The 27,934-nt window shown below is 37.9% G+C and overlaps 1 protein-coding gene across 1 annotated transcript in view; it reads right to left on the bottom strand.

Moving 5' to 3' along the window:
• MAPKAP1 (MAPK associated protein 1) overlaps positions 1–27,934 on the bottom strand; it is a 161,329-nt gene that overhangs the window by 120,648 nt on the left and 12,747 nt on the right. The window contains exons 2-4 of the mRNA XM_065418804.1: positions 22,846–23,173; positions 16,695–16,784; positions 8,836–8,984 (exon numbers count right to left, since the gene is read on the bottom strand). Of these exons, the coding sequence (XP_065274876.1) occupies positions 8,836–8,984; positions 16,695–16,784; positions 22,846–23,104 (498 nt within the window). The 5' untranslated portion in view covers positions 23,105–23,173. The remainder of the gene's footprint in view (positions 1–8,835; positions 8,985–16,694; positions 16,785–22,845; positions 23,174–27,934) is intronic.

The following is a 27,934-nucleotide window of genomic DNA, read 5'->3' as shown; positions in this document are numbered from 1 at the left end:
CTAATGCTTGTTTCCAACTTTCAGTACACTGTTTAATTGATCCCCCTGTGCAAGGCTTCTCTCTCCATAACAAACGTTACTGTATCAATGGGGTTAGGGAAATATTTAGGCACACTGATTGGGCATCAGAATCAATTTCAGCTTTGACATAATGAAGAAGAAATCAGGCATCTCTTAATATAAGACTGTTCCAATAAAACCCAACAGCATGACTCACGTTAATTAATCACATTTCTAATACGAGAAAATGTATTTTAGAAAGCGATAACTTAAAATTAATTGTTCAGTTTAAGAAACTGTATATTATGGTACGTGCACACACACACATTAGGAGAATGTATAACGCTGCATGAAAGACTGTTTCTCAGTTTTTGAAGAATTGTTTCATTAGCTATACATTCCATGGGTGCTGAAAGCTTCTTGATACACAGATTGTCTAGTACAACAGGGTTCTGACTGCAGGTAACCCTCATTGTGAAGTTCTTACAGAATTCCAGAGTAACGATCATGCATCTCTATGATGGATTCAGAACTAAAAGGCAGCTTTTGAGCAAGAGATGGCAACAAACACGGAAATTCAAAGAAACCTCTTACACACACCTGCTCTTCTGCAGCCAGCTGGCTCAGTATGGCTATTGTCTTGTCCTATCTTCTATGGGCCCCGTGCCCCCTCACCTTTTAAGAGAATGCTTTAATTGAGTTTAATGGAGTTTGGAGGCTCCATACAGTTTGCTTTGTCTTGATAGAGGCCTTCAGATAACCTGCACTTTGATTTTTAAAATGAGTCAGAAAAAGGATTAACAACATCCAGCATTTATAAGTGCTTTATCTCCAAAGTGCTTTACAAACATTACCTAATTAACCCTCAGCACCCCTGTGAGGGAGGTAAGAGGGCTTTAAATTAGCTGCCTAATGGCAGGAATTGCACAGCTTTCAAAGTGCTCTTACACGTAAATCCTCCCCAAGTAGGAAAACAATGCTCATGAATAGATGACTTCTTACAGCAGACTATATTTCTGTTCCTACCAAGTGAATCCAAGAGTCTAGGGGAAGAAGAGCCTGCCTGTCCTGCCAGAGTTAATGCAAAGCAACTCTAGTGGTTCTGTTCTAAACTGGGAGAGTTTGTTAGAGCCCCAAGTACACAAACCATATGGAAAGGGGGAATCTCAGAAAATCCAAGGGGAAAAAAGCAACAGAATATTGGAAACAAATTGCCAAAGGTTAGAAAATATACTACACATACATATGCAGTGCGTACACATTTGTACAATAGACACATACATTATTATATATGCACACAACTGTTACCTATTAATTAAATTCAGCAATATGTATCCCACTCATTACTAAGGATTAATGAATTTATACTGTACAATGAGGTAAGATGTCATCAACAGGTTTGGAAGCCAAGCACACTGTTATTAACGATGTATTAGAACCGAAGTGATCATAGCAAGAAGAATCAGATGAAGAAGCGTCTTATTTGTACAATTCTGCACCGGAACGTGACCATACCTAGATGTGCTACAACACTTGCCTTCAGCATGTGAATTACTAGAGGAGAGAAAAAGAAGGTGGAAGGGCAAACAGCAACCTGATGGGAAAGTATTTACATACAGAATAGTGGGGCAGCTTTATAATAGGAAAACTTACGAAAACGTGGGAAATACAAGAGAGGAAAAAGCAGTTCCCAGCTGCAGAAGAGCAAAAAACATATTGGCAGTTCTAAATGGTCTTGTGAAAGGCTTGAAGGAGATAGTATTGTAGAAAATTCTGCAGTGAGCATCTTCCGAAGCTGAAGAATCTGGCCTGTTCAGAGAGCACCATACCACAAAATAGGAGATTCGGAATAGTTTTTGTATATATAATTAACAAAATACACTTCTACCCCAATATAACGCAACCCAATATAACATGAATTCGGATATAATGCGGTAAAGCAGTGCTCCGGGGGGGGGAGGAGGGGCTGCGCACTCTGGCAGATCAAAGCAAGTTCGATATAACGCGATTTCACCTATAACGAGGTAAGATTTTTTGGCTCCCGAGGACAGCATTATATCAGGGTAGAGGTGTATCTCTCTACTAGCCACTATGCCAGATCTCATATTATAACATATATCTGGTATAGACAAAATGCAAACATATTCTAAAATCAACTTAATTGAACACTATAGATATGAAAGACAATATTGATTAAAACGATAACATAATAAAAACCTTATATATTTAGGATTTGTTCGCTTTTACTGTTCTATGATAATGGTAGCTGAACAACTGAAGTTGTAGAATAGATAAATGGTGAAATACAAACTATGCAAGCTACACCTGCTAAATCAAAACAAAATATTCAGAATACTGGTGTGAAACATTCTACTTAGCTTATGGGCATTGAGTTTTTAAACCTGGATTCATAATTTAGATATTTTCAGTATTAATAGCTGTACTGCCTCTTTCAAAAGTTCTTTATCTACTTTCTTTGAGTAAAGCTATTTAATATTGGTGATTGTGGAAAACATTTGTTCATAATTATCCAGACATACACTGGAACAAGACTGAAACAGCAGCAGCATGCAAAAATGTATTTAAGGACTATCATCCCAAAATGCTGCTAAAAGCTATTAACCAGTACGTGTTAATTGCCACAGCATTCATATTAATTTTCACTTCAGGCCCGACATTGTGGAATATTTCCCTTGATACATTTTAAACAAAGTTTAATTTAAGGAACTGCTTCTATCAACACTTACGAAAATTAACAGCCAAGCAATTAGCACTCATGAATTATCCCTTCCCCCCTGCTTTCTACTGCTTCTTTGTAAAAACAGTTACTAAAGGAGGAGTTGTTGGGTTTTTAATAAGTTACCACAATCACATTCACAAAGAACCTTGCTGTATTACAAAAAGGCCCCAATCCTCAAGATATGTTTTTCAGCACCTGTCCAGACAGAACAGACTCTCTGCTTTTATTTTATTTGCAGTGTGTGCAGCCATATTAGTCCCAGGATATTAGAGAGCCACGGTGGGTGAGGTAATATCTTTTATTGGACCAGATTCTGTTGGTGAAAGGGACAACTTTCAAGCTACACAGAAATCTTCTTCAGGTCACTTCCCTTCCACCAACAGGCACATAAGAGATCAGCGAAGCTAAAATATTTCCTTCATTCTGATTTCTAGCTTGTGATTAATGACAGAGACGCTAAAGTGCAATTGGAGGACTGCAGTATTTTCTCTGGGCACAGAAAAGGCATTTAAGCCCTGTGTTTCTAGATTATTCTAGAGGTAAGCAGACTTTTAGCTAGATCACTAGATTCCCAATTCCCCATTGACTATTTTAAACATATTGAACATCTGTTCCTGCTTTGATTTTTCCATAGCACTTTTGTGTTTGATGACATTATTTTGAGGACAAAGGGCCTGATATTTGCACCACTTAGGCAACAGGCATCTCATAGAAATAAATTTGACAGAAGTGCGTCTTGTCAACATTTCACTGGCTACCAACTTCTCAAGAAGGTTAGCAATGATTTAGGAGAGAAGTTGAATGTGGACTTACTTTAGGGAGAATACCCAGGAGTGTCAGGGAGAGACCTCTGTAGTGGTCATACATTCTATTTACAAGTCTATCACAAAGCTCATCATTTTATTTATAGTCAGAGACCTTGCTATCCTTGTTACTTGAAAGCACCTTGTTAACATTCTTCCTTTTAGTGTAGATAGCCACCCAACTAAACAGCTCTGAAACTAATACTGTACTAGGTAAGTACCTTTGGTGGTTAAGTCTCTGGGCAATCATTCTTTCCCTCAGGCTATGGTTTGAAAATAAATATTCCCTGTGTCTATACAGCTTTTTATCAGAAGATCTTAAGTACTTTCTAAATATGAATAAAGCAATATTAGCTCCATTTTATAGATGAAGAAACTGAGGCACAGGGAGATTAAATCCCCAATCCTGCAATGGGAGTTGACCCATGTGGAGCACATTTCAGGATTGCAGTCTAAATCATGTGTCCAAGAGCATGCAAAACTTGTGGCAGGAACTGGGAACAGATCTTGATTTCCTAACTCCCAGTCCCATGCCTTAACCATAAGGCCACCAATCCTCCCTTATGCTGCTGTCTATGCCATGGGTTGGAAAACTATTTTAAAGTAAGCCTTGTTTTCTCCCTGTTAACATCCAGAAAGTGAAAGGATCAACAAACCACAAAAAACGATCTTTAAAAAACCTGATGGCAGAGAATAAATCTAACACTTCTTGAGTGTGTCATCTGTCATTAGAGTGTGTAAATTAATTATTAGGCTTGCAGTAAAATCAATTTGGCTGCCAATTTCTGGTACCTTAATATAATTTCTTATATACAAATTACAACTGGATAGAGTACAAGGGGTCAAAGGTCTCTAGCGTCACCAGATTCGCATCAGCCCAGTTTACCATTACATATTAAACAAAGACAGTGTATGTGAATGACTGACACACAGTTGCAGCTATCTGCTGGGGCTACAAGTTTGTCAAGAGAAATGGATTTTAAGAGAAAACATTTAGACAATGTCTGCTACCCCATTTGGCTGGGTAAAGTAAACATATAGTTTGCCCTGCCTTTTATTTATTTATTTTAAAAAGGGAGTACTGTATTTTAGTGTATGTGAAACTACCAGTTATTCAATTTGGCTGTGTGACAAGGGTTCCCAGAACTCTTGTGTGAGCTGATCATAATGCTTCCATTGTGGGTGTATTTTAGAAGCTGTATTTTCTAATTTATTTTTGATAATTCAATAGACGGATCAAAACAACAGGAAGACATTAGAGTGCTTTAAAATGTTATTATTTCATAAACATACAGAAGTGATTATGAAACAGACACTAAGTCTGACAGAACACACCTGGAAAATTGAGAGATTTAACAGAGTGGCATGTTTAATATTATAGAATTTAATGCTTTCCTATTTTTAACTGATTTTCTTAAAATAATACATTCATTAAACAAAAACTCACTAAAGAGGATTTTATTTATTTAAATTTATTTATGAAGGCATATTCATGATTAGAATTAAAATATTCAGAGTTAACATGAGTTCACACACACACACACACACACACACACACACACTCTCAGCTTGGATAGAGTGGCTGATTTGCTTTTCTTTTTGTTTGCCAGTGATCCACAAAAAGTATTTTATTCAACAAACAGAAAATCTACATTACAATAATTTTTAAAATTTTTAAATCAAAGCCTTAGTAATAATCTTAAAGAGGATTTTAGAGACACTCGTGTCTCTTGAGTAAATACATAATTAAGTAGGGTTTTTTAAAACATGTTTAATTAGGCCCCAAGTCCCTCCTTATCCACCCTTCTCTCCCCAATTATGTATCATTTTCCCAAGAGACATGAGTAGCTCAGTTAATTATGTAAATAAGATGTGCACTATTCCCAGGAAAAGAGTAATAAATATTTGTGAAAAAATTACTGCTCATCTCTTATCAGTTAAAAAAATATTTCAATACCAAAGAGTATTGGTCCTACCTACAAAATTTCATTAAAAATACTCATATTTGCCATAGAATAATAAAAAAAGCTACATGTTTATAATTTCAAATTACTATTTAAAAGTACAGTAAAACTGAAGAAAAGCTAACTAGGTAAAGTAATTCACTACTGAACTATAATAGCTGTACTACGGCTCAACTGGGATGTAGGGTTGATGTTATTGTGTTTTTTAAAATAGGTAATACATACGAAGCCTGGAAGAAAGGGTTTTATAATCAAAATGCTGACACAAACTTACACACAGTGGTACAAACAAACAATGCTGCTATAACTAATATAATCCAATTATGCATTCACAAAATGCTAATTTGATTATTTTGCAGCATTATTTGAATAGGCATTTTAATTTCTAGGGTAAAAAAAAGGCTTGACTGAAATATAATTCTCTATTAATCACCAAGGTGTCAGTGCATATCATATTGATACATTTCAAAATGATTATAAAAATGACTAATATGTACAATACAATTTCCTTCAAATGTTACTGATTTTCATTACACATCTGCCAAATGCATCAATGTTAAATAGATGAAAATAAGATTTTAATTCTAGTCAGCTGTAATACATACTAAATCAGAAAAAAAAGTAGTGGGGGTTAGGAAGTTGAGGAGGAGTAATTTTTCCATTCCCCAACTTCCCAAGACACCCCAGCCCCCCATATTTAGCTCAAGTCTTGCTCAAGCTTTTACAGGTTACAAAATTTCAACCTTTGTGAATGAGGATAATTTCCTCTAGTCCAGAGTTTTTTTTTTTTTCATCTCCTCTGTACACAATAGCTATAGGAAGTATATCATAAAAAGTTCATAACCCTTTGGCAAATCAGAATCCAGTGACTCAGGAACACCAAAATATGAACTGCAGAAAAAGAAGGCCATCCTGCTACTGTTGGCAACAAGGCACCAAGTAATTATGCCAGAAATAATTCTCTCAAACGCAGAGTTTGCACTAATTAATGCAATACTAATAAATGCAACATAACATATAAACAGGCAGTTTATGCTCTACAGATACTATGGTCTAAGAGCTACAACTCCACAAAGAATTTTATAATACTACCTCTCTACATATGTTTAATCAAATTATATGTCTGATTTTCTATGTTAAAAACACTTGACAGATAGCGAAGATTTCCCACCAAAACAGTAGTGAAGCTCATACTTGACACTCCCACTGAAGTCCCCACAAACTAATCCAGCAGAAAACAGAGCTACACTGCCACCTGTAATTTTTTCAGCACACTATGACACCGCCCTATGATCCTAATGTTTATATTTTTTCAGCTTTCCAGGGTTTATAATAGACACGGAAGTGATAAAAGCTGAGTGTAGCCTTGCACACAGGAGAGGCAATTCTTGATTTAGTTCTAGGTAACACATGGTAGTTCACAATGTAATTGTATTTGAATAACTACGCTGACCTTCCAGGCATGCTGCAAAGCCTGACTATTTGAGCTGGCACTGTGGCGGGAGTAAGGTGGCTGGGGGTAAGGTTTCTGTCTTGTGGGGAATGGGATTTTTAAGATACATTGGTTTGCTGACTGTTGATTAGGTGAGGGTTACTGTGTAAAAGGAAGTGCTGTTGTGTTGGGTGATATATATTTTGCATTCCTTATGGTACTGTTTTTAAATGTACGTCAAAGGGCACCAAGAGCCTTGGATGGATGCCCTTTGAGGGTGAAGTGCTTTCACCCTTCAATGCCCTTTGAGGGTGAAGTGCTTTCAGTCAAAATCTAAATAAATATTTATATTGTGGTCACTAATACTTAAGGTTGTCATTCTTGGGGAAAGAATCAGAAAAGACTAGCATTGTGACACAACTTCAATAGGGGTTTGGGATGTGTGGGTGTGCAGATACTCTGAAAAGCAAAGCAACTAGTCATAAAGACTCTAGACTGGATTAGATGGACCTCTGGTATGATCCATTATGGCATCTCCTGTGTTTCTGTCTGGCAAATGGTCTGTACTTTACCAATGAATCAATGAAAATTTTTGAAGGTACTACAGGGATAGAAACTGCTGCTCCACAACATTGGAAAGATAGATGTCCTTGCCTGATGAATAAAGTGTTGTACGAGCTCCAGGGGATTGAAAGATATAAACCTTAAAATTGCATAATATTGATCAACTTACTTTCCACTCACACCCAAATGCAGTTCCAACCAGGCTTCAACAGCAGCTCTCTCAGAAATGGCTACAGCTAGACCCAGTGCTCTTCAGCCCCTCTGACTACTTGGGATTAGAGGCAACAGACACAACGTACAGATCCTGCCAAAGCTGAAGTTGATGGTTCTGGAAGATTTTTCAATCCCTGCCAGCCATTTGGGCCCTATTCTAAACTCAGATCCCACTGGCTAAACTAAAGTCAGAGAAGTACCACGAGAACATCTGTTCCAGTGAGATTTCTACCAGCACTCTCCCTTCAACCCCAGGTCCTCCTGTCCTATTTGCCACTGCAGACTCTGGGAAGTGGGAACCTTCCAGGGGGGAAAGAAAGTACTGTCAACAGATGCTGATGCTACCCCCATCCCATCCAATACAGACCTTCATGAGGGTGGGAGAGAAGGGAAAGAGAGCATCACACAGACCCACTTCGAGCTGCTCTGCCAGCTGCCAGAGACCCTTGTGCAGCTGGCAGCAGGGAGAGAAGGGCACTAGCCTGGGACTTGGGGAGACCAGGGTGCTATTTTCTGTTCCGCCACAGGACTTCGGTGGGACTTTCAGCAAGTCACTTTGTCTTTGTGCCTCAGTTTCCTCTCTCTAAATTGGGGGTGATAGCACTTACTACTTCACAGGGGTGCTGTGAGGATAAACACACCAAAAATTGTGAGCTGCTCAGATACTATGGGGGTAGGGCTAGATTTACTAGAGAGAAACTCTGTGCAATGCAACAGACTATTGATATCCATGGACACACCAATAGTCGAGTAGGGATAAGATGCCTAAGACTCAGTTGTACTAAACATTTTACTTAAAGCACCACGTGCTGAAGGACGGACACAAGTCCATGATATAACCGTCTAGTACTAGGGCAGAGCATACATACCATTTATTATAGATTTTCATTTGGCTCCTATTGCTATTGCCTCTGGGAACCATTACAATTAAAGAGAAAGACAAAGAGAAACAAGTTTTAGGATAGCCAGTTTAAAATAATGAACTGTAGGGCAACTGTGATGTTTAATTAAAGCCCAAACAAATATCTACACATTGCATTGTCATCAGAGCAGACAGAGCAACCTAACCTTCGATCAGAAGCCAGCTCTATGTAAGAGGAAAATGTTTGGTTCACTTACCTTGCCATCAAATTTTGAGTACTCATTGAAAGGGTTGTTCAACTGCAGTGGACACTGTTCAAGTCGCACAGACAGTAACGACTGCTTCCCAGAATGTGGAGACTTTACTCTGAAATTCTTTTTTTCGAACAGCGAGCTTAGCTCCTCTGCTGCGATTCAAAAAAAAAAAAAAAAAAAAAAAAAAAGCATTTGCATTACCATGTGCAAAAAGGATACTGTTTACCTTGGAGAAGAAATGAATCGGAGGGGATACAATAAAAATTATATAAAACAATGAACAGTCTAAAGAAGATAGACTGGGAGTTTCTATTCACCCTGTCTCATAACAAAAGAACAAGGGGACACAATGAAACTGAAAAGTGCCAAATTCAAAGCTGAAAGCTTCTTTGTACAATTAACCTGTAGATGTCATTGCTACAAGACCTTATTGGGATTAAAAAGGGATTAGACATTTATTTTTCTCCTCCCATCCCTCATCCATCTTTTCTATATAGACTGTAAACTCTATGCAACAGGAACCAACTCTCACTATAGGTTTGTACTGTGCCTAGTGCAACGGAGTGCTGATCTTGATTAGGATCTTTAAGCACTACTGTAATACAATTAAGAATAATATGGATATCAAGAATACCCAGAGTTATAATCATCACTACCATGACAAATCCCAAAAGGATGTGTCCTCCTTGCAGACTGAGCACCACTCAAATCTCTCTCTGGCCAGGTGCTTAAGGTCACAGCCACGTAGCGGCATTCTTAGGTCCACACGCTTCGGAATTCGTTGGTCTTCTATTCTAATAATACATTCATACCAGTGCTCATGGAGGGTAGTTGCTGGCTTCAGCTTCAGAGATCCTCATTTCAGATCAGGGCTTTGGAGTGGAGCCCGGAACAGCTCTGGAGCAGTGGAGCTGCAGGTTTTTGCCTGGAGCTGGAGCAGAGCCGGAGCACAGCTCCAAAGCCCTGTTTCAGATCTTGTCCTGCTCTTGATACGGAGCAGCTGACCAAGATGATGACAATCAAAAATGTCGATCCAATGTACTTCAGTCTTCCACAGCACCTATGTTTCACTTCCATACAATGAAGCTGATATAACTGAAGTTCAATAGATTCGCAGCTTTATAGCAAGCTTAATGTCATGACGTTTGTGACGTTGCACTCCATATGTTTTATGAAAATATGCTTAAGAATGTGAATATAATGTAACTGGAATATGGTTTTTGCAAAAGGTCTCTTGTAAGGTATCATAACAAAGGTTATAACCTACTGAATATATTCGTCCTATGTGTATGTATGTATCATTCTTGTATCTGAAGCTAGAAATATGAAGAATAACTCTGAGGTCCTATTGTAATTATGCAAAGTGTGGGCCATTAATGGTGGCTTAGAATCTTGATGGCTCCCATTGACTAGGGCAATTGGTTGTGAATGGGTTTGTTTACCTTCCTGTGTACATGTGGGCCAGCTCGTGGGCAATGAAGAATGAGGTCTCACAGGGACATATGACCATGTCACCTGATGCTGAAATCCATCTTAAATCTGGTACTTTTCCATTTAGAAGGAGGGGTGGGGACTCAGAGAGACAAAAGATTCCCGCCTTGTGCCAAAGCTATAAGAGCGGGTGGAACAGGACAAAGGGGGCCAGCCATGAGAAAGCCCCTGCTTAACACCTAAGATGGCTGCTGGAACTAACAAGGACTGTACCAGGGGAAAGGATTGGGCCCAGACTAGGAAGGAGTCTAGTCTGTGAAAGAAGCTTATTGGAACACCTCTGGGGGTGAGATATTATCTGTAATCAGTTTCTTAATGTATTAGGCTTAGACTTACGTGTTTTTGCTTTATTTTGCTTGATGTCTTACTTTGTTTTGTCTGTTATTACTTGAAACGACTTAAATCCTACTTTTTATACTTAATAAAATCACTTTTGTTTATTAATGAACCCAGAGTAAGTGATTAATATCTGGGGGAGCAAACAGCTGTGCATATCTATCAGTGTTATAGAGGGTGGACAATTTATGAGTTTACGCTGTATAAACTTTATACAGAGTAAAACGGATTTATTTGGGGTTTGGATCCCATTGGGAGCTGGGTGTCTGGGTGCTGGAGTCAGGTAACCTGCAGAGCTGTTTTCACTTAAAGTCTGCAGCTTTGGGGATGTGACCCGGACCCTGGGTCTGTGTTGCAGCAGACTAGCGTGTCTGGCTCAACAAGGCAGGGTTCTGGAAGTCCCAAAATGGCAGGGAAAACGGGCTCAAAGGTAATCTTGGCACATCAAGTGACAGTGCCAAGGGTGTCTTTGTGACCGAACCTGTCACATTTCAACAGAGGCCGCTGAAGGGCCTGAAACATGGCAATATATACAAGTGTGTCCACATCTTTTGAGCATCCTCTAGCACTGTCTAGGATGCTGCCCAAATATTTGAAAGTTGCCCCCTTTGTAGTTCAGATAGATTAATATCGAGCTGGCTGTAATCTGGAGCTGGAGGCTGCTTGATGGTAATGGCTAGAGACTTAGATTTATTCAGAGTTATAATAGTAAATATTAAAAAATAAACAAGAGTTTTGGAAGAGATATTAATTTTTTGCTTCTGGGCTTAATCCCACATCTAACTAGGGGTTAAAAGGAAACACTCTTGGGGCAAGTTATCCCATCAAGGTTAACTACAGGGTTCCTTGCACCTCCTCTGAAGCATCTAGGACTGGCACTATTGGTGACAAGATACTGGACTAGAAGGACCATGAATCTAATCCAGTGTGGCAATTCCTATGTTCCATGTACTTCCCCTCTTCAAGTAAGCTGCCTTGCGTGGATCTCATCTGGAAAAATAAGGCCTGATAACACCATGCTTGAGCAACAAGCATCCTGGGTCACAAGGAAGTACAGTATTGTGATAAGGGCAATAATGAAGTTAATGTGCAAGTTAGTGGGGCATAAGAAGCCTGTTATAATGCTGTTTGGTATAGTAGCAGGATTGTCAGCAAGAGTTTAAACCCAAATTTATGGAAATTGATTTTTTTTTTAATAAAGGGAGGGTCCTAATGTTACAAGGACTCTACAGAATCAGGATGGATGAATATAGCTCAGAGCCTGTAGCGTTTAGCCTACTAGAATCAATGGGTCTCTTTCTCTAGTACAAGTGACTGAAACTGGACAAGTTTGCTCCACATCTGCTCTTGGAGCAAACCACCCCAAACTCAATCAATCACTATCTGAGAATCAGCATCAATCCACCTAAACTGTCTACACTCTGTTCTTTATTCATACATTTGGATAGTCCCAAAGATTTACATGCTGCCCATGCAGAAAACAAAGAGTTACTGAGGCAGACTAAACAGGACTCAGAAGTCAATGCTTCAGGGAGGCAGTTCATTTTTTGAATTGTGAAGTTAAAACCTGTCAAACTGTAACTAGTCACAAACTCAGTTTTATTTTTATCCATCAGATTACCTGAAAGTTCAAACAGTTGACAAGGGTGGTATATACTAAAAGATACCCAATAGGTTAGAGCAAGATATAAATTAATCCAGAAGAGCATGATTAAATTTTGTCTTTAATTATGGGAACTTAAACCCCATAACGTATTCTGTTTGTACAACAGGCTTGTTTTAGTTTTTAAAAATTCTTATTTGCCACTATGTTAGAGTAGTGCTGTGAGCTGTAATTTCTTGTGCCTTTGGAAAACACTTTGTCTCTTGGAGTTCTGTATAATGATTTCATTGGTTCAACTGAGAAAGCAGGTGTTTTACTTGCTTGTGTTGTTTCTTAGGCCTTGGCTACACTGGCGGTGTACAGCGCTGCAACTTGCTGCGCTCAGGGGCTTTCTCAGTTGAACCAATGGGATATAAAAATGTTATTAAAGCTAAGGTTAAGAAAAGAGTGTCTGTACATCTGGGTATAGTGCTTAGATTATCCACAAATACAAAGTTTGTTTTTAAAGTCGTAAGATACATATAGTGCATAATCAGTAATAACCCAAATTTAGGTGAATACATTTAAGAATACAGTTTAGATACAGGGGAGTCGCATCTTACGCGGGGGTTAGGTTCTGAAGTCAGCGCATAAGGCGAAAATCGCGTATAGTCAAACGCTCATTGAGTGGAATGGCGGGCGGAATCGCCCACACTACAGGTACAGTATTTAAATTGCTATTTTTCTCTTTTTTGTTTTGTTTTGCCGAGCACGTATAGTTAGAATTGTGTAAGTTAAATGCGCCTATGATGCGACTCCACTGTACAAAATTTTAGCCATCTGGAAACTGAAGATTTTGAAGCCTACTTTCCCTTTGACACCAGATGATGAAACACAAACACAGTATTTGTCTTTCTGAACTGAGCTGTGTGGTGAATATATACTTTGAGAGCTCTGTGGACATCCAAAATATGCCACAGTTTCTCTTTGGGATGCAAGGAGCTGGCCAGGAGGATGGAAGGACAATTTTCTGTGCTCAACAGAGCCTGGTATGAAGGCAGAGTTGATTCTGAGTACCACTTTATCTTTATGAAAGGTACAGTACTAAGGTTACTGGGAAAAAACTCCCAATTCTCACCCTGAGGGCTGAATTGACTGCTATCAACAAGACCACTGTAATGGTTAGAAAATGAGACACCTTCAGGAGTGGTTCAAATGGAGGGTCTGTAATGGCCCTGGGAACCAGGTTAAGATCCCAAGAAAGAACTCTGTGTGCTTCAGGAGGATGTAGAAGAAATGCTGTTCTCAAAAAATGTTGGACATTTGGGTAGGAAGAAATTCACTACTTCCCTGCTTCACTAAGGATGCGAGACAAAGCAGCAACTTGACCTCTGACTGTCTGAAATGCCAGGCCCAGTCCGAGTCAATCTTGAAGAAATTCAAGAATCCATGGTACTGAGGTAGATGTAGTAGTGAGGCTTTTGTCCTAGAACCAAAAGGTAAACCTCAAGCAGGCCCCTAAATAGACAGACTGAGTTAGTAGATTTCTTTCTGGAAGCTAAAAGTATGGACATTTCCTCTTCGGAATAAACCAGGAGCTGGAGACGACAACCCGACGCTTTCCCAATCTTTTAGGTGTGGCTAGAATTCCTTACCATACCACTACACCTTCCCAGGATGCATGAGAAGGAATATATAGCTATAGCATGTCTAGGGCATCTGCAGACTTCATACTCGTAGTTTACTATGCTCAGTACACTCTTGCCTGAAAGAAACTATCCTCTGTGGGAGGGTTTTTGTTTTGTTTTTTAAATACATATTTGACTATTGAGTCTCTAACTCTGGCCTTCTCCTAATGAGGAGGAATTCCCTGTGTGGATGTTCAGGCCCAGAGGAATCAGCATATGTCTATGGCCTGGATTTTTCTGTGTTTATCTCTCATGCTGTGCTCTGAAAGTGAGCAGGGGAACCCAGCACTGAGGATTATCCTCCATGCTGCACACCGCAGATTTATGCCACTTGAGGGAAAGAGATTTCATTTTGTGCCTTTTAGAACGTCTTCTAAAGGAGACTGTGGAGAGAAAGGGAAACCCCTGTGCTAATATAGTCAAAGCTTGGAGATGTTTGTTTTTTTGTTTTGTTTTTTGCTCTGCAGCAGGGAAGAATGGGACTCCCTGATTGCATCTGAAGACTCAAAAAAACTGGAGAACTTTCTTAGGGGAGGAGCCACACCTCCCCTGCTAATAATTGATAGGTTTGGTCCACCTCCAAGGCTGCATGGAGCAGAGACCCCTCCAGTGTCTTAGATCTGTGGTCCAGGAATGAGACAACAGAACTAGCTAGAATAAAGCAAGAGCTTGGGAATCTATTGTCCATTTCAATGCACAGAAACATCAAGCAATATGGTTAGGGACAAGAAACAAGAAGAGAGGATTATACCGTCAGTGGTCAAAAGCTACAAAACACTGAGCAGAAGGAGTTGGAGGTTATGGAAGATTAAACTTTAAAACCTTCAATATAATGCTTAACAGAGTAAAAAGGCAAAAACATTTTAGGATGCATTAACAGAGGTATCAAACATATGCTGTAACTCTGTATAGGGGATTAGTGCAACCATGTTTGGAATCCTGTGAGCAGCTCTGTTCACTCTCTTATGCAAAAGATATTATAGAACTGGAGAAGGTCCTACAAAGGGCAGCCAGAAAAATACAGGGACCCTGGCACAGAGATTATTTAGAGATCACATTAAGATATATACAAATTTTGAAAGAAGCAGGCATGATAAACTCTGAAAGTCGTGTATGGTCTGTGTCAAATACAACAGAAACAAACATCAGTTTATGCTAGAAAATAAAATAATTGGCATGGAATTTTTTAAATTCCAAACGTTACCATTTAAGCACCACAGTATAGCAATAAGAAATGCTAAATTATAAATTACAAAAGGAAGTAATAGGTATTTACAGGGAAAATATTAGTTATAACTACTGGCTCCAAGAAAAGATAAAAACCTCAAATGGCATTTCTGGCTTCATTTCATTCTAAAGTTTCCTGAGTTCATATGCTTAAGCAGAGCTACATTAAAAGCAAGAGCCATCTTTTAATAACATTAATGGTTTGAAGAAGTGAGGGAAGAGTGAGTTTAGAAGCCCCAAAAGCTTAAAACCCCATGAAGACAAAAGTAATATTTTCATAATACTTCTCTTAGCTTTTTTCCCCCTTAAGCTTTCCTCCTTACCTAGAAAACTGACTGAGACGACTTTTAAAATTTGTAAATATAACCTTTAAAAAAATATTTCACCCCACATACATTCATCCATAACATCCAAGGCCACTTGAAATAGGTCATGCATCCTATCACTTGTTTGAAAATAGTGGTCTTCCATTTGCAAGGTAAAAAGAACAGGAGTACTTGTGGCACCTTAGAGACTAACAAATTTATTAGAGCATAAGCTTTTGTGGGCTACAGCCCACTTCTTCGGATGCTCTCTGTATGTGTGTATATATATCTCCTCAATATATGTTCCACTCTATATGCATCCGAAGAAGTGGGCTGTAGCCCACGAAAGCTTATGCTCTAATAAATTTGTTAGTCTCTAAGGTGCCACAAGTACTCCTGTTCTTTTTGCGGATACAGATTAACACGGCTGCTACTCTGAAATTTGGAAGGCAGATACTCTAATCAGCTTTGATCGGTTGCAAGGAGAGTGTCAAGGCTTGTCAGTTATTTGTTTTGTTAACCACCACCTCCCATGAAAAAAATTGCAGAACACAATTTCACTGTCTTTGATGTTTATTCATCAAGCTAAGAGGAGCCTCAGGGTATGTCTACTCTACAAGTACTAGAGCGGCACAGCTGTCACGCTGCAGCTATGCTGCTGTAGTGTAGACACTTGCTACATCACTGGAAGGGGATTTTACATCTCTGTAGTAAATCCACTCAAGAGACAGTAGCTAGGTTGATGGGAGAATTCTTCTGTCGACTTAGCTGAGTTTATACCAGGGTTTAGGTTGGCTTAACTACATCTCTCATAGGTGTGAATTTTTCACATCACTGAGCAAATTAGATCGGTTGACCTAAATTTTATGTGTAGACACAAGATAAACAGTGATGTTACAAACTGCCAAGATCTGCAAGCACTGTGTTAACAATATTTATTTTGAAATGTTTCTTAAAACACCCTAATTTATTTAAACTTCAATCAACTACAGTAGCTTTGAATCAATTTCTTGATTTTTCTTTAATCAATGTAAATCAATAGGAGTGGGCATGTGGTGGTTGAAAACTATGGGGAAAACACAAGTCAGAATAGGAGGTGGTCAGAATCCTTCACGATATTTCCTCTGTGTTTTGGAAGTTTTTAAGTGAGGTTTATAAACTGAAAATTCTGTAAATGAATATTAAGTAAACTCAACAATTAAAAATATAAAGAAAATAGATGTTTCTTTTTACCTGAACAAGAAGCATTTCTCTCTTTCCACTGAACGTTTTTGCATTTTATTTGATTTTGTCTCTCTTTTCGTAGTCGTTCTAGTCTCTGAGCTTGAAAAGAAATATTATTACTATAAGTTTGTCAATGGAAGTTTACTATAAACAAAGACATAATTAACTACCTTTATATGAATAAAGATGTTTTATACCGCATATGTAGGAGGGAAAGTCATAAAATTTTAAAGGTGGCACCCCTGAAAAGCAAATACCAACAAAAACATGAAAGTGTTCTTGATTTATAATTGAAATTAGAGGATATAAAACATTAATAGAGATCATAAAGATAGTATTAACATGGAAGAGAATAATAAAATGTGAAAACTTCTGTGATTAATATGACATTTCATTATATAAATCATTAATAACGGTCTTAAAGGAATTTTAATGCACAAATGAACTCAAGTGAATATTACATTACAGGAATAAAATTACTGTTATGAATTACTCTACCCGTTTCAAAAATTAAAGATAAATGAACTCAGACTAGACTATTAAAGTTTTAAATATAAAATCCTTTATCTAAAAATCATGAAAATTATAAAATGTCAAAGCTATATAAATTAGCATAGCTTTTTCTTCAGTGTGCTGAAACAGTTTATAGGTAGTAAAATAAATGATTTGTATCTTCGCAACATTAGTCAAATCTTAAAATGAATATAATATTTCTTTACATATTTTGATTCCATCTCCAAAATAGGGCTTGAAAATAAGGCTCAAACAGTTAAAATATCAAGCAACTCAGACTCCCAGATCTCCTTTTTCCTGAAATTCACTTATTGTTAACACCAGATTTATCTCAGGAGACAAACTGTCAACTAAACAATCTGGTAGAAGCTACCCCGAGAAACCAACCACCAGAAATAATCACTGCAGTAAACTCACCATTACCAGTAAGAAAGCAAACTAGATGGGCAAGTAGAAGTAAAAATTTTGGTCATTTGAGAAAACACAGTTTGCTGGATATATTAACAATTTTGATGTATTGTGATCATTTATTTACTAAAATGGCCTCTTAAAGGAGATTTTAAAATACTAAGTTACTCTGACAATTCCTGTACGCTTTCACCAATAAAAAAAAAATACACTGATATATACATTCTATCCCTTCTTTATACTTAGAGCTGCATTCAAGATGCAAATGTTGGCTCAGCAGTCAAACATTTTATCAAGTATCAGAACTCTTAGCCAAAGCATTGATTAAAAAGGTTGTTGATACTTTTTTAGATATTATAGGTAAAGTAACTGACTAAAGTGTGAAAAAGTACAGGAAACATCTCTGCTCGTAACTGTAAACATGAAGCAAGATGCTCTTCCATTGTGAGAGTTTAGTTTTAAAAACTGAAGCCATTTTCTTCAAATTTATTATTCTACCTATAGTTCTAAATCAATTTTTTATTTGGGCCGCATTAAGCATCAATCTCTCAAAACCTCCTCTCCTCCAAAGAGAAATATAAAATCTCTCTGGTAAATATAGCTATATTTGGAATAGCTTTTTCAGTTTTTTAAATTATCTTCTGGTTTCCCAGAAACCAATGGGAAAGGGAAGAAATGGGGAAACCAGGAAACGTAGCATTTCTTTTAATATTGCTGTAATTAATAACAGGTCAATTTCTTACATAAGGGAAGCTATTCGTCTAAGGGCCTGGGGCCCTTCTAAGGGCAAATGCATTACTTTAAGCCCTGACATGTCCCTCTGTGGGGAGAGGGCAGGGTGGCTATGTATTAAAGAGGGTTTTGCGCCATCCTCTTAAGACCTGCAGTGTGCCCATGAACTGCGGTGTATGAATTCCATCTTCCCGAATCCTTGAGGGATTCCTCTCACAAAGCCTTAGTAATTTGGCTTTGTGTCAGCAAGGGTTAATTTTATCTTAAAAGAACAAATGGAGATATGTGCAATTATTCCATCTCAATGCAATTCCTCTATCAGCTGGTTCCAAATTATCATTCATCGCATGATTGTACTACAGCCACTCCAAATTACATGGAATTATCAGTATCTATTAGAAGTCTGAATTATTTAAGGTTCATTCTCATAAACGTATTAGTTTGCAAGCATTCAGTGTCAAAAATTTCACTGACCATATGTAGTTCTGTTTCCATTAAATATTAAGGGCTAAATGAGCCTTTGCTGCTAGCCCTGAGTTTGGGAGAGAAGTAATTTGCTACAGCCCTTTACTAGGTGTAGCATACTCCCCCCCACCCCTTTGCTCTGGCTAATAATCTCTGTGGGCTGGCAATAAAAAAAAATTTTGGTGGGAGAAGAGATGGGAAACCAAGTATCTGTGCTCTCCCTACCTATCTGCTATGGAAGAGAGAAATACTAGGCTGACAAGCCCCTATGCTCCCCACAATGCCTGGACCCATGGTCTGGCAAGCCCTAGCATGGCCGCACAAGGCGTCTTACTTCATTTTACAACCTTGCACCCTGAGATAACTTTCAAGGTTTTTCAACTTTTCAAAGTTTTAGGCCTTAAATTAAACCTACTTTAAAATGTAACCTGATATGTATGAGTGCTCAATAGCCGCTACTTCTGTAGGACCTACAACAATGTGTTGATTCTCCACTGCAGCAGTAAAACACATTTTGTTCCAGTGCTTGTCAGACATCAGCTGTGCATGGATAAGTTACTACGGCTATATAATTAAGCGGCTTTTGGAAAAAAAATTGAATTCAACTCTATCCAAACCAAAAGTAGTAAATGACAACTCAAGTGGGAATTCTTTTAAAAAAGTCTCTTAGTGGGTATTAAAACCATACAAAGGAAACATGAGATCATATACTCAAAAAACATTTGCCACTATCTGCTGGAATAAACAACTATATCACCTACTCTATTCCAATGTAAAGTGCCTCAACTATGCTACAAGGAACACACAAAATCTACTGTCCTTTATTAGAAAGAATAAATATTCAAACTAACAGATCTTAACTTGTGTAGCTAACAAAAATAATCTTATGGCTCAATAAGATGGTTGAAGTTCCTTAGTTAAGACTATGTTTCACACTTAAAGAAGGGATTCAATCACTTTGTTCTATATATTTGTTCTTACAGGACCTACTCTAAGTACAGAATACATTTTCTAAGAATTTACAAGTAAATCTGTTAATTAGTTTAAGAATTACGATGAATTAGAATATCGGTCCTTTAAGATACTTAGTGCTTTAAGATCTGGTACCAGAGCATGTTTTCTCCCAAATTATCTTAACAGTGAATAACGTAATGCCGACTCTTCCAACTTTCCACATAGGCAAATCTCAATGAAATCTCATGCAATGGCTACAATTTTTTTTTTTATGATTAACAGTTATTTTTGTCATTTTTCTTCATAAATGAAAGTTTCTTCTTCAGCAGAGCTGAAGAATGATGTTATATGACAGAGAAGTCCACAAAAAACTGCTCTCTTTCAAAATGGCTGACACCTCTGATTACTCTTAATAGAACTGAGGTCAGAGATGCAGAGCTAAGATGCTCTCCTTCGAAATAGCCACTGCATACCATTGTTTACAATGGGAATGAAGACAAGTGGCCTCAGGGAAGTTGGTGGCCCTAACAGAATAGAAATTTTTACATTTACGCAATAACCTCCCCATAAAAGGAAGTTTCTAACTCCAGGAGGTTAATAGTTTATTTATGCCTTGATGCATGAAGATTTATATGCCCTTGTACTTTTTTATTCTACCTAACCAAACTGTGCATGTTATACAAACATCTGATCCTTTTTTGATTCCTGTGAAGCTCTTGAACTTGATATTTTCTGGCACTGAGCACTTTAGGCTAATTAATTTACTATGTGTCTTGTGTAAAAAGGTTTTATTATTTTTAAAATTGTTGCTTTCAATATTTTTGGATGCCTCTTGTTCTTGTATTATGAGAAAGGGTAAATAAAACTGACCAATTTACTTTCTCTATATCATTCATTGTTTTAGGTCATGAGCTATGTAGGTCTTAATAACTGTATCAACTGCCTGGCAGTGCCAATGTACATCAGAGAACAAGATGAGGGAGGTTCAAGAGAAGGAGAAAAGAAAAAGAACTGGCATCAGCTTGGCTCCCCACTGGACTGGACAATTGTTTTAAAACCTGCCACTGGTTTTAACTGGGAAGTTAAATGGTTTCAGATTAGAATTTAATTTAGCTTCTTTTTATCTACCCACTCTGTGAAATTATCTGTCAGTACCACTTTTTGCAGCATTCCCACAACACTTTGAACTTTCCTTCTCCACTTTCTTATCCTGTAACAACAATTGAATTGAACTAACCTCTCAAAGAAAATGCCATGAAGTCTGGCACATTAAGCTTTTCACCCTGCTACATGGAAATCAGTTAGCTAGTCCTAGGACTCCAAACTGTATTCATGGACCTTATTTCCAAATTTAGCGAGATGCCTTAATTATACTGAATCAATGCTATTAATTATTTTTCACAACTTTTGACAATACATTACCTTTTTAAAAGTATCTTAAGATACTTATTACTGTATGTCACTTTTCTGGGTAGGTAGAATCTAGTTAAATTTACTTCTGAGCTGTAGGTGGTGGTGTATTACCTGCAAAAAAATTATTTCAGAAATGTATGTTCCTACAAGGAAAGAGAGATGATCTTCCTACTTCAAGCCTTCAACACTTGAGCATTTCAGCACAGAACCTTCCTTGGAGGCTGTGTATACCAACTCCCACATCCCCCTACTGAAAAAGGACAGAAGAGGGATGTTTTCTCCCTATTAACAAAAACTAAGCAATTAGTATATACCAAAAAGGTAAATATCTTTAAATTAGCATATTTTGAGAGCTCAAATCCTAACTCAGATTTTTGTAATACTGTAGATATAAGACAGTAGAAGTCAAAGGTGAAAAAGTAAGATGGAACACTGAGTCTGTCTTTCTTCAAATGAAGAATTTAATTCCCCTCCAGGTAAAGGATATATCAGGCATATATCTGACAATATGTTTGATAGTATATATTCCTTGCCCGTTAAACCTCCCATTTGCTGATCTGTTAGAGCATCATCAGGGAAAAAATGGTTAAACTTTTATAGCAAGAGCCCAGCAAAAGTTCTATTACAGAATTAAAAGGCAACTTGAACATGGTGACTGGACCTTGGTACTACACTGTTGGCACTACAAAATCATCTGTTGTTCTGAAGTTTCATGATAAAAGCCCATAGAGCAGCTGACCTGTCATGACGCACATTGTCAGCATTCACTGTGAATATCCTGGTCTAAGACTCCTAACATTAAACATACAGGGTTTGAAAAATGTAACGTTACTGTGGAATGCAGTTTTTAAAGACACCTGCTCTGTTAGCCTAGTTCTATGCACTGAGCAGTTTTATGACTCAAAATTAATTACGATCAACATTCTGCAAACACCTCACTCAAGTTTTCCACAAGAAAAATACGAAGTATAAATGTATCACATATACTTCTGTACTTTGTTTCCTTCCATTTCCGTCCCTCCCTCACTCCTCCAACACTATGCATGTCTTCTTTTTGTTGCACGTTCTCTCATGCCTCCCCTGTCCTGTTCTCTCTTCAGTGGACTCTGTTACTCCGGTTTTCTTGTCCATCTACTAACCCCTTTCTTCCTATACTCAGTTGTTTCATTGTTTTTAATACTTTGGGCCAGAATGACTGGGTCTGGTGCTCCACTAGTAGGTACTACTCAAAAAGTAGGTATCCTCACAAAAAAAGTACCTGACTTTGTGTACTTAAATAATAAGAATTTCAAGGCCTGATAGTGGAATTTTGGTATTTTGATGTTTTTTTTACCACAATATTTTCTAAATCTTTATTTTTTTGTAATAAAACTGACAACTTCAAAGTTCTTCTACACACTGTGATTTGGTACACTGGGGTAAAAAAAATCAACTAAAAATCAGTTTACAGTGCACAAAAGAAACTGGCCCATTATGTATTTCTTTTTCTGAAAGAGACCTATTTGCCTAGCTAAATGTTACAAAAGAAAGGTTTGACAAATAAGTAGCTACTTGTGTTCTGACAACTGGTCCAAGCAAGTCAAGTTAGCCTTTTGTACGAGGTTCTAACGGGTATGTTGTTGTTGCTGGTTTTCTGTTTTGTTTTGGGGTGGGTTTTTTTGCAAATAGAATTTACCTGTATTTGATCGTCTTCTAATACCGAAGTCCCAGCTTGAGGTAATATCAACTGATTGGGAATATACATAACCCTGAGTCTCTCCATTGCTTCCCTGTGTTTCCGAACCACTGTCTCCAGTCACTGAAGAAGGATTGAATTTCTCTAGGTCAACATCATGATCTATCAGGACCATTTCACACATCCCTGTGTCATCACTGGTCACATGTGACTGCCGAATATGAGCCAATATAATTGCTGGGTTATCCAGGAAGGCCATCCTGTCCACAACTCCACCACTTTACTATGCTATCTTCTTCTCTCCATGCTGCTCCATGGACAAACTTACCTGGAAACATAAAATATACAGCACTTTAAGAAAAACAGAGTGATTAATGTTTACTCTGGGATGTTTTTGTCACATCCAAAACTGGAATTAAGTATTAGTTAACTAAGTTTTATGCACTGAATTACTTTAATTTCATTCTGACATGGTACAACCATTTACATAGTGAGTATCTATAAAAGTGGCAACCATTTATCCTGGGGGACCGTTTGAATTCAAAAAGTTAACCTAATTAAATAAAATGTGCACCCCCAAACTAGTAATTAACACAAAACAAATGACTGCTATAAGGTACAATACACCTACCTATTACACCCAGGAGGAAGTTTCCTTTATACATTCAACATCTCCCCTCTTCTCCCTTCTCTTCCTTTAATACTTTCAGCCCCCCACTCTCACCTAATTGATAACATCAGCCACTATGTATTTATTTGTCTTTCACTCACCCCCTACAACAATCCTCTATTTCCATTCCTCTTCCTCTGATGCTGTCTTCCTCCTACCCTCCTCTGCATACTGGCCTCTTCAATGCTTGATTTTTGCACCCCTTAAAGTAGACACCTCCTGAGACGATCTCTCAGATTTACCAGCCAGCTGGATGATTGCACCCCCTCCCTCTCATCCCTTCTCTCTGTGCTCTCAGCTCCCTCCAAGCCTCTGAGTTCAGCTCTTCACGCCGACTGCTACCACCTATGTGACTTATTGTTGAAAAGTTGGTGCATCAGTCATAAAATGCATGCTAAAGCAATGATACACTGAACACCATTTCTTCATTCAGCAAAGACTTCTTCAGCAGAAAACTAATAATTAGACCTAAAAATTAAGGCATAGGTTTAAAGAGGGAACTTTCTTTAATCCCAAACATGCATCCTACCAACTGAACTCCAGTTTTTCCATTTCCAGGAGAAACATTTAAAAAAAGAGAAGAAAAGGTTTGCATCTCAGGACAGAACATTTAACTCGCACTGCTGCTCAATGGAGGACCCTTAGTGTAACACCTGAAGAATACTATGGTCATATACCACAAGTGTCCGAGCTCTTTAGTATTTAACTACAGCAATTTGCACTTTCATAGCACTGCTTAACAAAATAAACGAATATTTACCAAACTCTGTGAGGTAAGTGTTATCTGCATTTTACATGTAGCAAAAATGGAGGCATAGTTTCTTGCCTATAGCTACCACCATGGCAGAGCAAGAAACAGAACCCAGGATCTCAAACTTTCAATTTTTGTGGTTTATATCTGTTAGACAGCACTGCCTTTCACAAATGCATGGCTGAAACATTCCCACTTCCAGAAAAAAAAATGATTCAAAACAACTATAGAACTCTAGGGATTAAATAAGCATATTGCGGGTAGATGACAACTTCTCATTATCATTGCATTCTGCAAGAACTTCTTCAAGAAAGAAAAAGGAATTTCCCAGAAAGAACGGAGAAAAAAAGGATGTCAAACCCAACTAAGTACATTCCCACAGAACTAGAGTAAAAGATTGCAATTTGAGCCTTGCCTTATAGTCTGTCACAGCTAGGGTGACCAGACAGCAAATGTGAAAAATCGGGACAGGGGGTGGGGGGTAATAGGAGCCTATATAAGAAAAAGACCCAAAAATCGGGACTGTCCCTATAAAATCGGGACATCTGGTCACCCTAGTCACAGCCCAGAATGCAGGGAAGCATCAGCAAGCTCACCTCAATGGGAATGGCAAATCCACACCCCATTTCACACTAAATATACTTTATTCCTTAGAAACTAGCAGCCCGGAGATCCCTCACTAGGCACCAACAGATTTGGCATCAGGATATCATGAATATTTGTATTAAACTAGGGTTACCAGATAGCAACTGTGAAAAAACAGGACCGGGGTAGGGGGTAATAGGCGTCTATATAAGAAAAAGTCCCAAAAAACGGGACTGTCCCTTTAAAAATGGGCATCTGGTCACCCTATATTAAACAGAAAGAAGCAAAAGTAGTACTTAACTTCAACAGTGACAGCCATATACAGTTACTAAAGGTGGAAAGAAAGTCAAAGTTATAGAGGTGTCCTGCAAGCATCATACTATGGGAATTTGATCACTAATCTCTCCCCCATAAAAAACCCTCAAAAGTCAGAATCCAACAACACAAGTTACATAATCTTTACCAATCTTTACCGTTTTAATTGTTCTCTCTCTCTCCCGTTCTCCACCTTGTCTGTTGTCATTTCTTGTCTATGCTCTTTGATGGAGAGATTGTGTCCTTTTTTGGGGGGGGGGGTAAAATGCCATGCAAATTCATAGCATTGCATAAATATTAAATAATAGTCCCACCATGCAGGACCTCAGCAAAAGAATGGGAGAGAAGAAATCCAGCATTCCATTTGTTAAAAATATACCTCTGAAAGAATAATTCACCTTCTACCACAACAAGTTTTAATAAGTTACATTAACAATGTCTAGCTGTTTTCTGGCAACTTTTATTAAATTACAATTATGCATGTCTAGACAGATTACTTTAATTAGAAAAATAAATTGTCTGTCCCGTAAAGATTTCTCACTGTCTCCTAAAAATGAAAGACCATAAGGCACGTGCCCCTTTGCTGTAATTTGCCAGCTGAAGGCCTTTAAGTAATAACCAGCAGGCTTTGACCTCAGGAGTAATAATAATAATAATAATAATAATAATAATAATAATAATAATTAATGGAGATATCCCATCTCCTAGAACTGGAAGGGACCTTGACAGGTCATCGAGTCCAGCCCCCTGCCTTCACTAGCAGGACCAAGTACTGATTTTGCCCCAGATCCCCAAGTGGCCCCCTCAAGGATTGAATTCACAACCCTGGGTTTAGCAGGCCAATGCTCAAACCACTGAGCTATCCCTCCCCCCCAAAGTTGTACAGACAACTAAGTACAGTAGATGGATATTTAAAACGGAAATGTCTCCCAGGTTGTGTACTGAGATTGTTCTTTAAATATAATTATTTACACCTCACTTAGTACTGGAAAAGGCCCTGCTCACCTGCAAATGGTAAGAATTTGTTTAAACAAGCAGCAGCCTTAGGCTTCTAAAAGGTCTGCAAACTCCCAATCAAAAATTACTGCTGCCCCATCAATGTGTCATATAAATGTTGGCATGTTAATTGTGTATTTATAAGATTGTTAATGGTTAGTTAATTTACCTCCCACACTATTATTGTACTTGAAATGATTTAATGTCTGCTGAGGGAGTTAACAACATGTAACAGCAGATGCGATATTTTTACCTTTCTACACTGTACCCCGACTTCGAGCTATTAACACTCAGCATGCTAAATTGCTCAGGTTTTCTTACAGTCTTACACATGCAATCACTTTGTCTATTGATAATTATGGGAAAATTCACAAGAAATTATGTGTTCAACTCTAGAGTTTAACCAAAAGAACCCCTTTTATTTCTAATTTTATCGAAGGTACATTAAAACCCCTTCCATGCTAAAATGTATGTTAACTGGAAAGTCTTAAAAATTCCACCAAACTTCTCATTCAGACAATGTGAAGACTATTAATCAAGTCCTCATCCCCGCCACAGTATTTTAGCACTTGCCATCTATATCATAATCAGTTCCCACTTTTGACAGAGGCAAAATATAATGCAATGTCATGATTCTGACATGAGGCACAAAGGCAAAGAAATTCAGGCAAACTTCTCAACTTTATAAACCCTTATATGAGAAACCTTAAATACAAATATTCCCACAGATTTCAATGAGACTACTCACAAGAGTATGGGTTTGCAGGATAGACTCATTAATTTACTTGGCTGTGGCAATGTATCAGAACTCACGTGCTCCTCAGACCCATGGTTGATTATTGCAACTCAATGTGTAATAGCGAGACATAAGAAAATATCAGGACACCGTCACTACTTCAGCAAAACACAAATTTTGTGTTTTTAAATCAAAACCTTAATGTTATTTTAGCATTTTGCACTTCACTGATACGGTTTTATTTAATGGTAGTATAATTTAGAGACAACGTTTATGTATATTCCATACAAAACATTAAAAATGTTACAGTTGTAATAAGTCTACAAAGCCTACAAACTGTAACTTTGCCCCCTTGGGTATGATATAATTACATGATCATAAACTACTTATCCACAAAACCTTTACTTCGTTCAGTGTACAAGATGCACATTGCTCAGTGATGAGGCAGTTTCTTTTCTTTAACTTTATTGTTCAGTGTGTGACCCAATGTCCCACTTTGTGCACACCATCCAAGCTATGCACTGAACAAAGTTTCTCTTTCTCTCCAGGGTTCTCTATGGGTCTGATCATTGTAGTATTAAAGCACCTCACAAATCTTCATGAATTTATCCTCATACATTCCTGTGAAGTTAAGTAGTATCTTCATCATTTAACAGATGCAGAACTGAGCTACAAAGAGGCTGAGGGACTTATTCAAGGTTGCACAGGAAGTCTATGCAAAGTCAAGAATATAACTGATTCCTGTCTGATTCTTGGGTCTCAGTACACTGATTTTATCATAACAACAATGCTTCTTCCAGTAGACCACTGCTGCATTTATGACACAGCATGCTGTTTATACAGTGAATGAAATAAGATTGCTTTGTACATCAGCCTCATTTATAACAGCGTATACAAGGAGTAAGGCAGAACGCTCTGGATCCCAGACCAATTCACTGCACAACCCCCTCTCATTCAGTTGTCTAAAGTGTGCACAGAATGCAGCAGTGGTCCTGGGGAAAAAATGCTATGCAATCATATGTTTAAAACACAGTAT

Source organism: Emys orbicularis, chromosome 18 (genome assembly GCF_028017835.1).
Source record: "Emys orbicularis isolate rEmyOrb1 chromosome 18, rEmyOrb1.hap1, whole genome shotgun sequence".
Classification (NCBI taxonomy): Eukaryota; Metazoa; Chordata; order Testudines; family Emydidae; genus Emys; species Emys orbicularis.
Note: the sequence above shows the minus strand (reverse complement) of the source record. Positions and strands in the feature narration are given on the sequence as shown.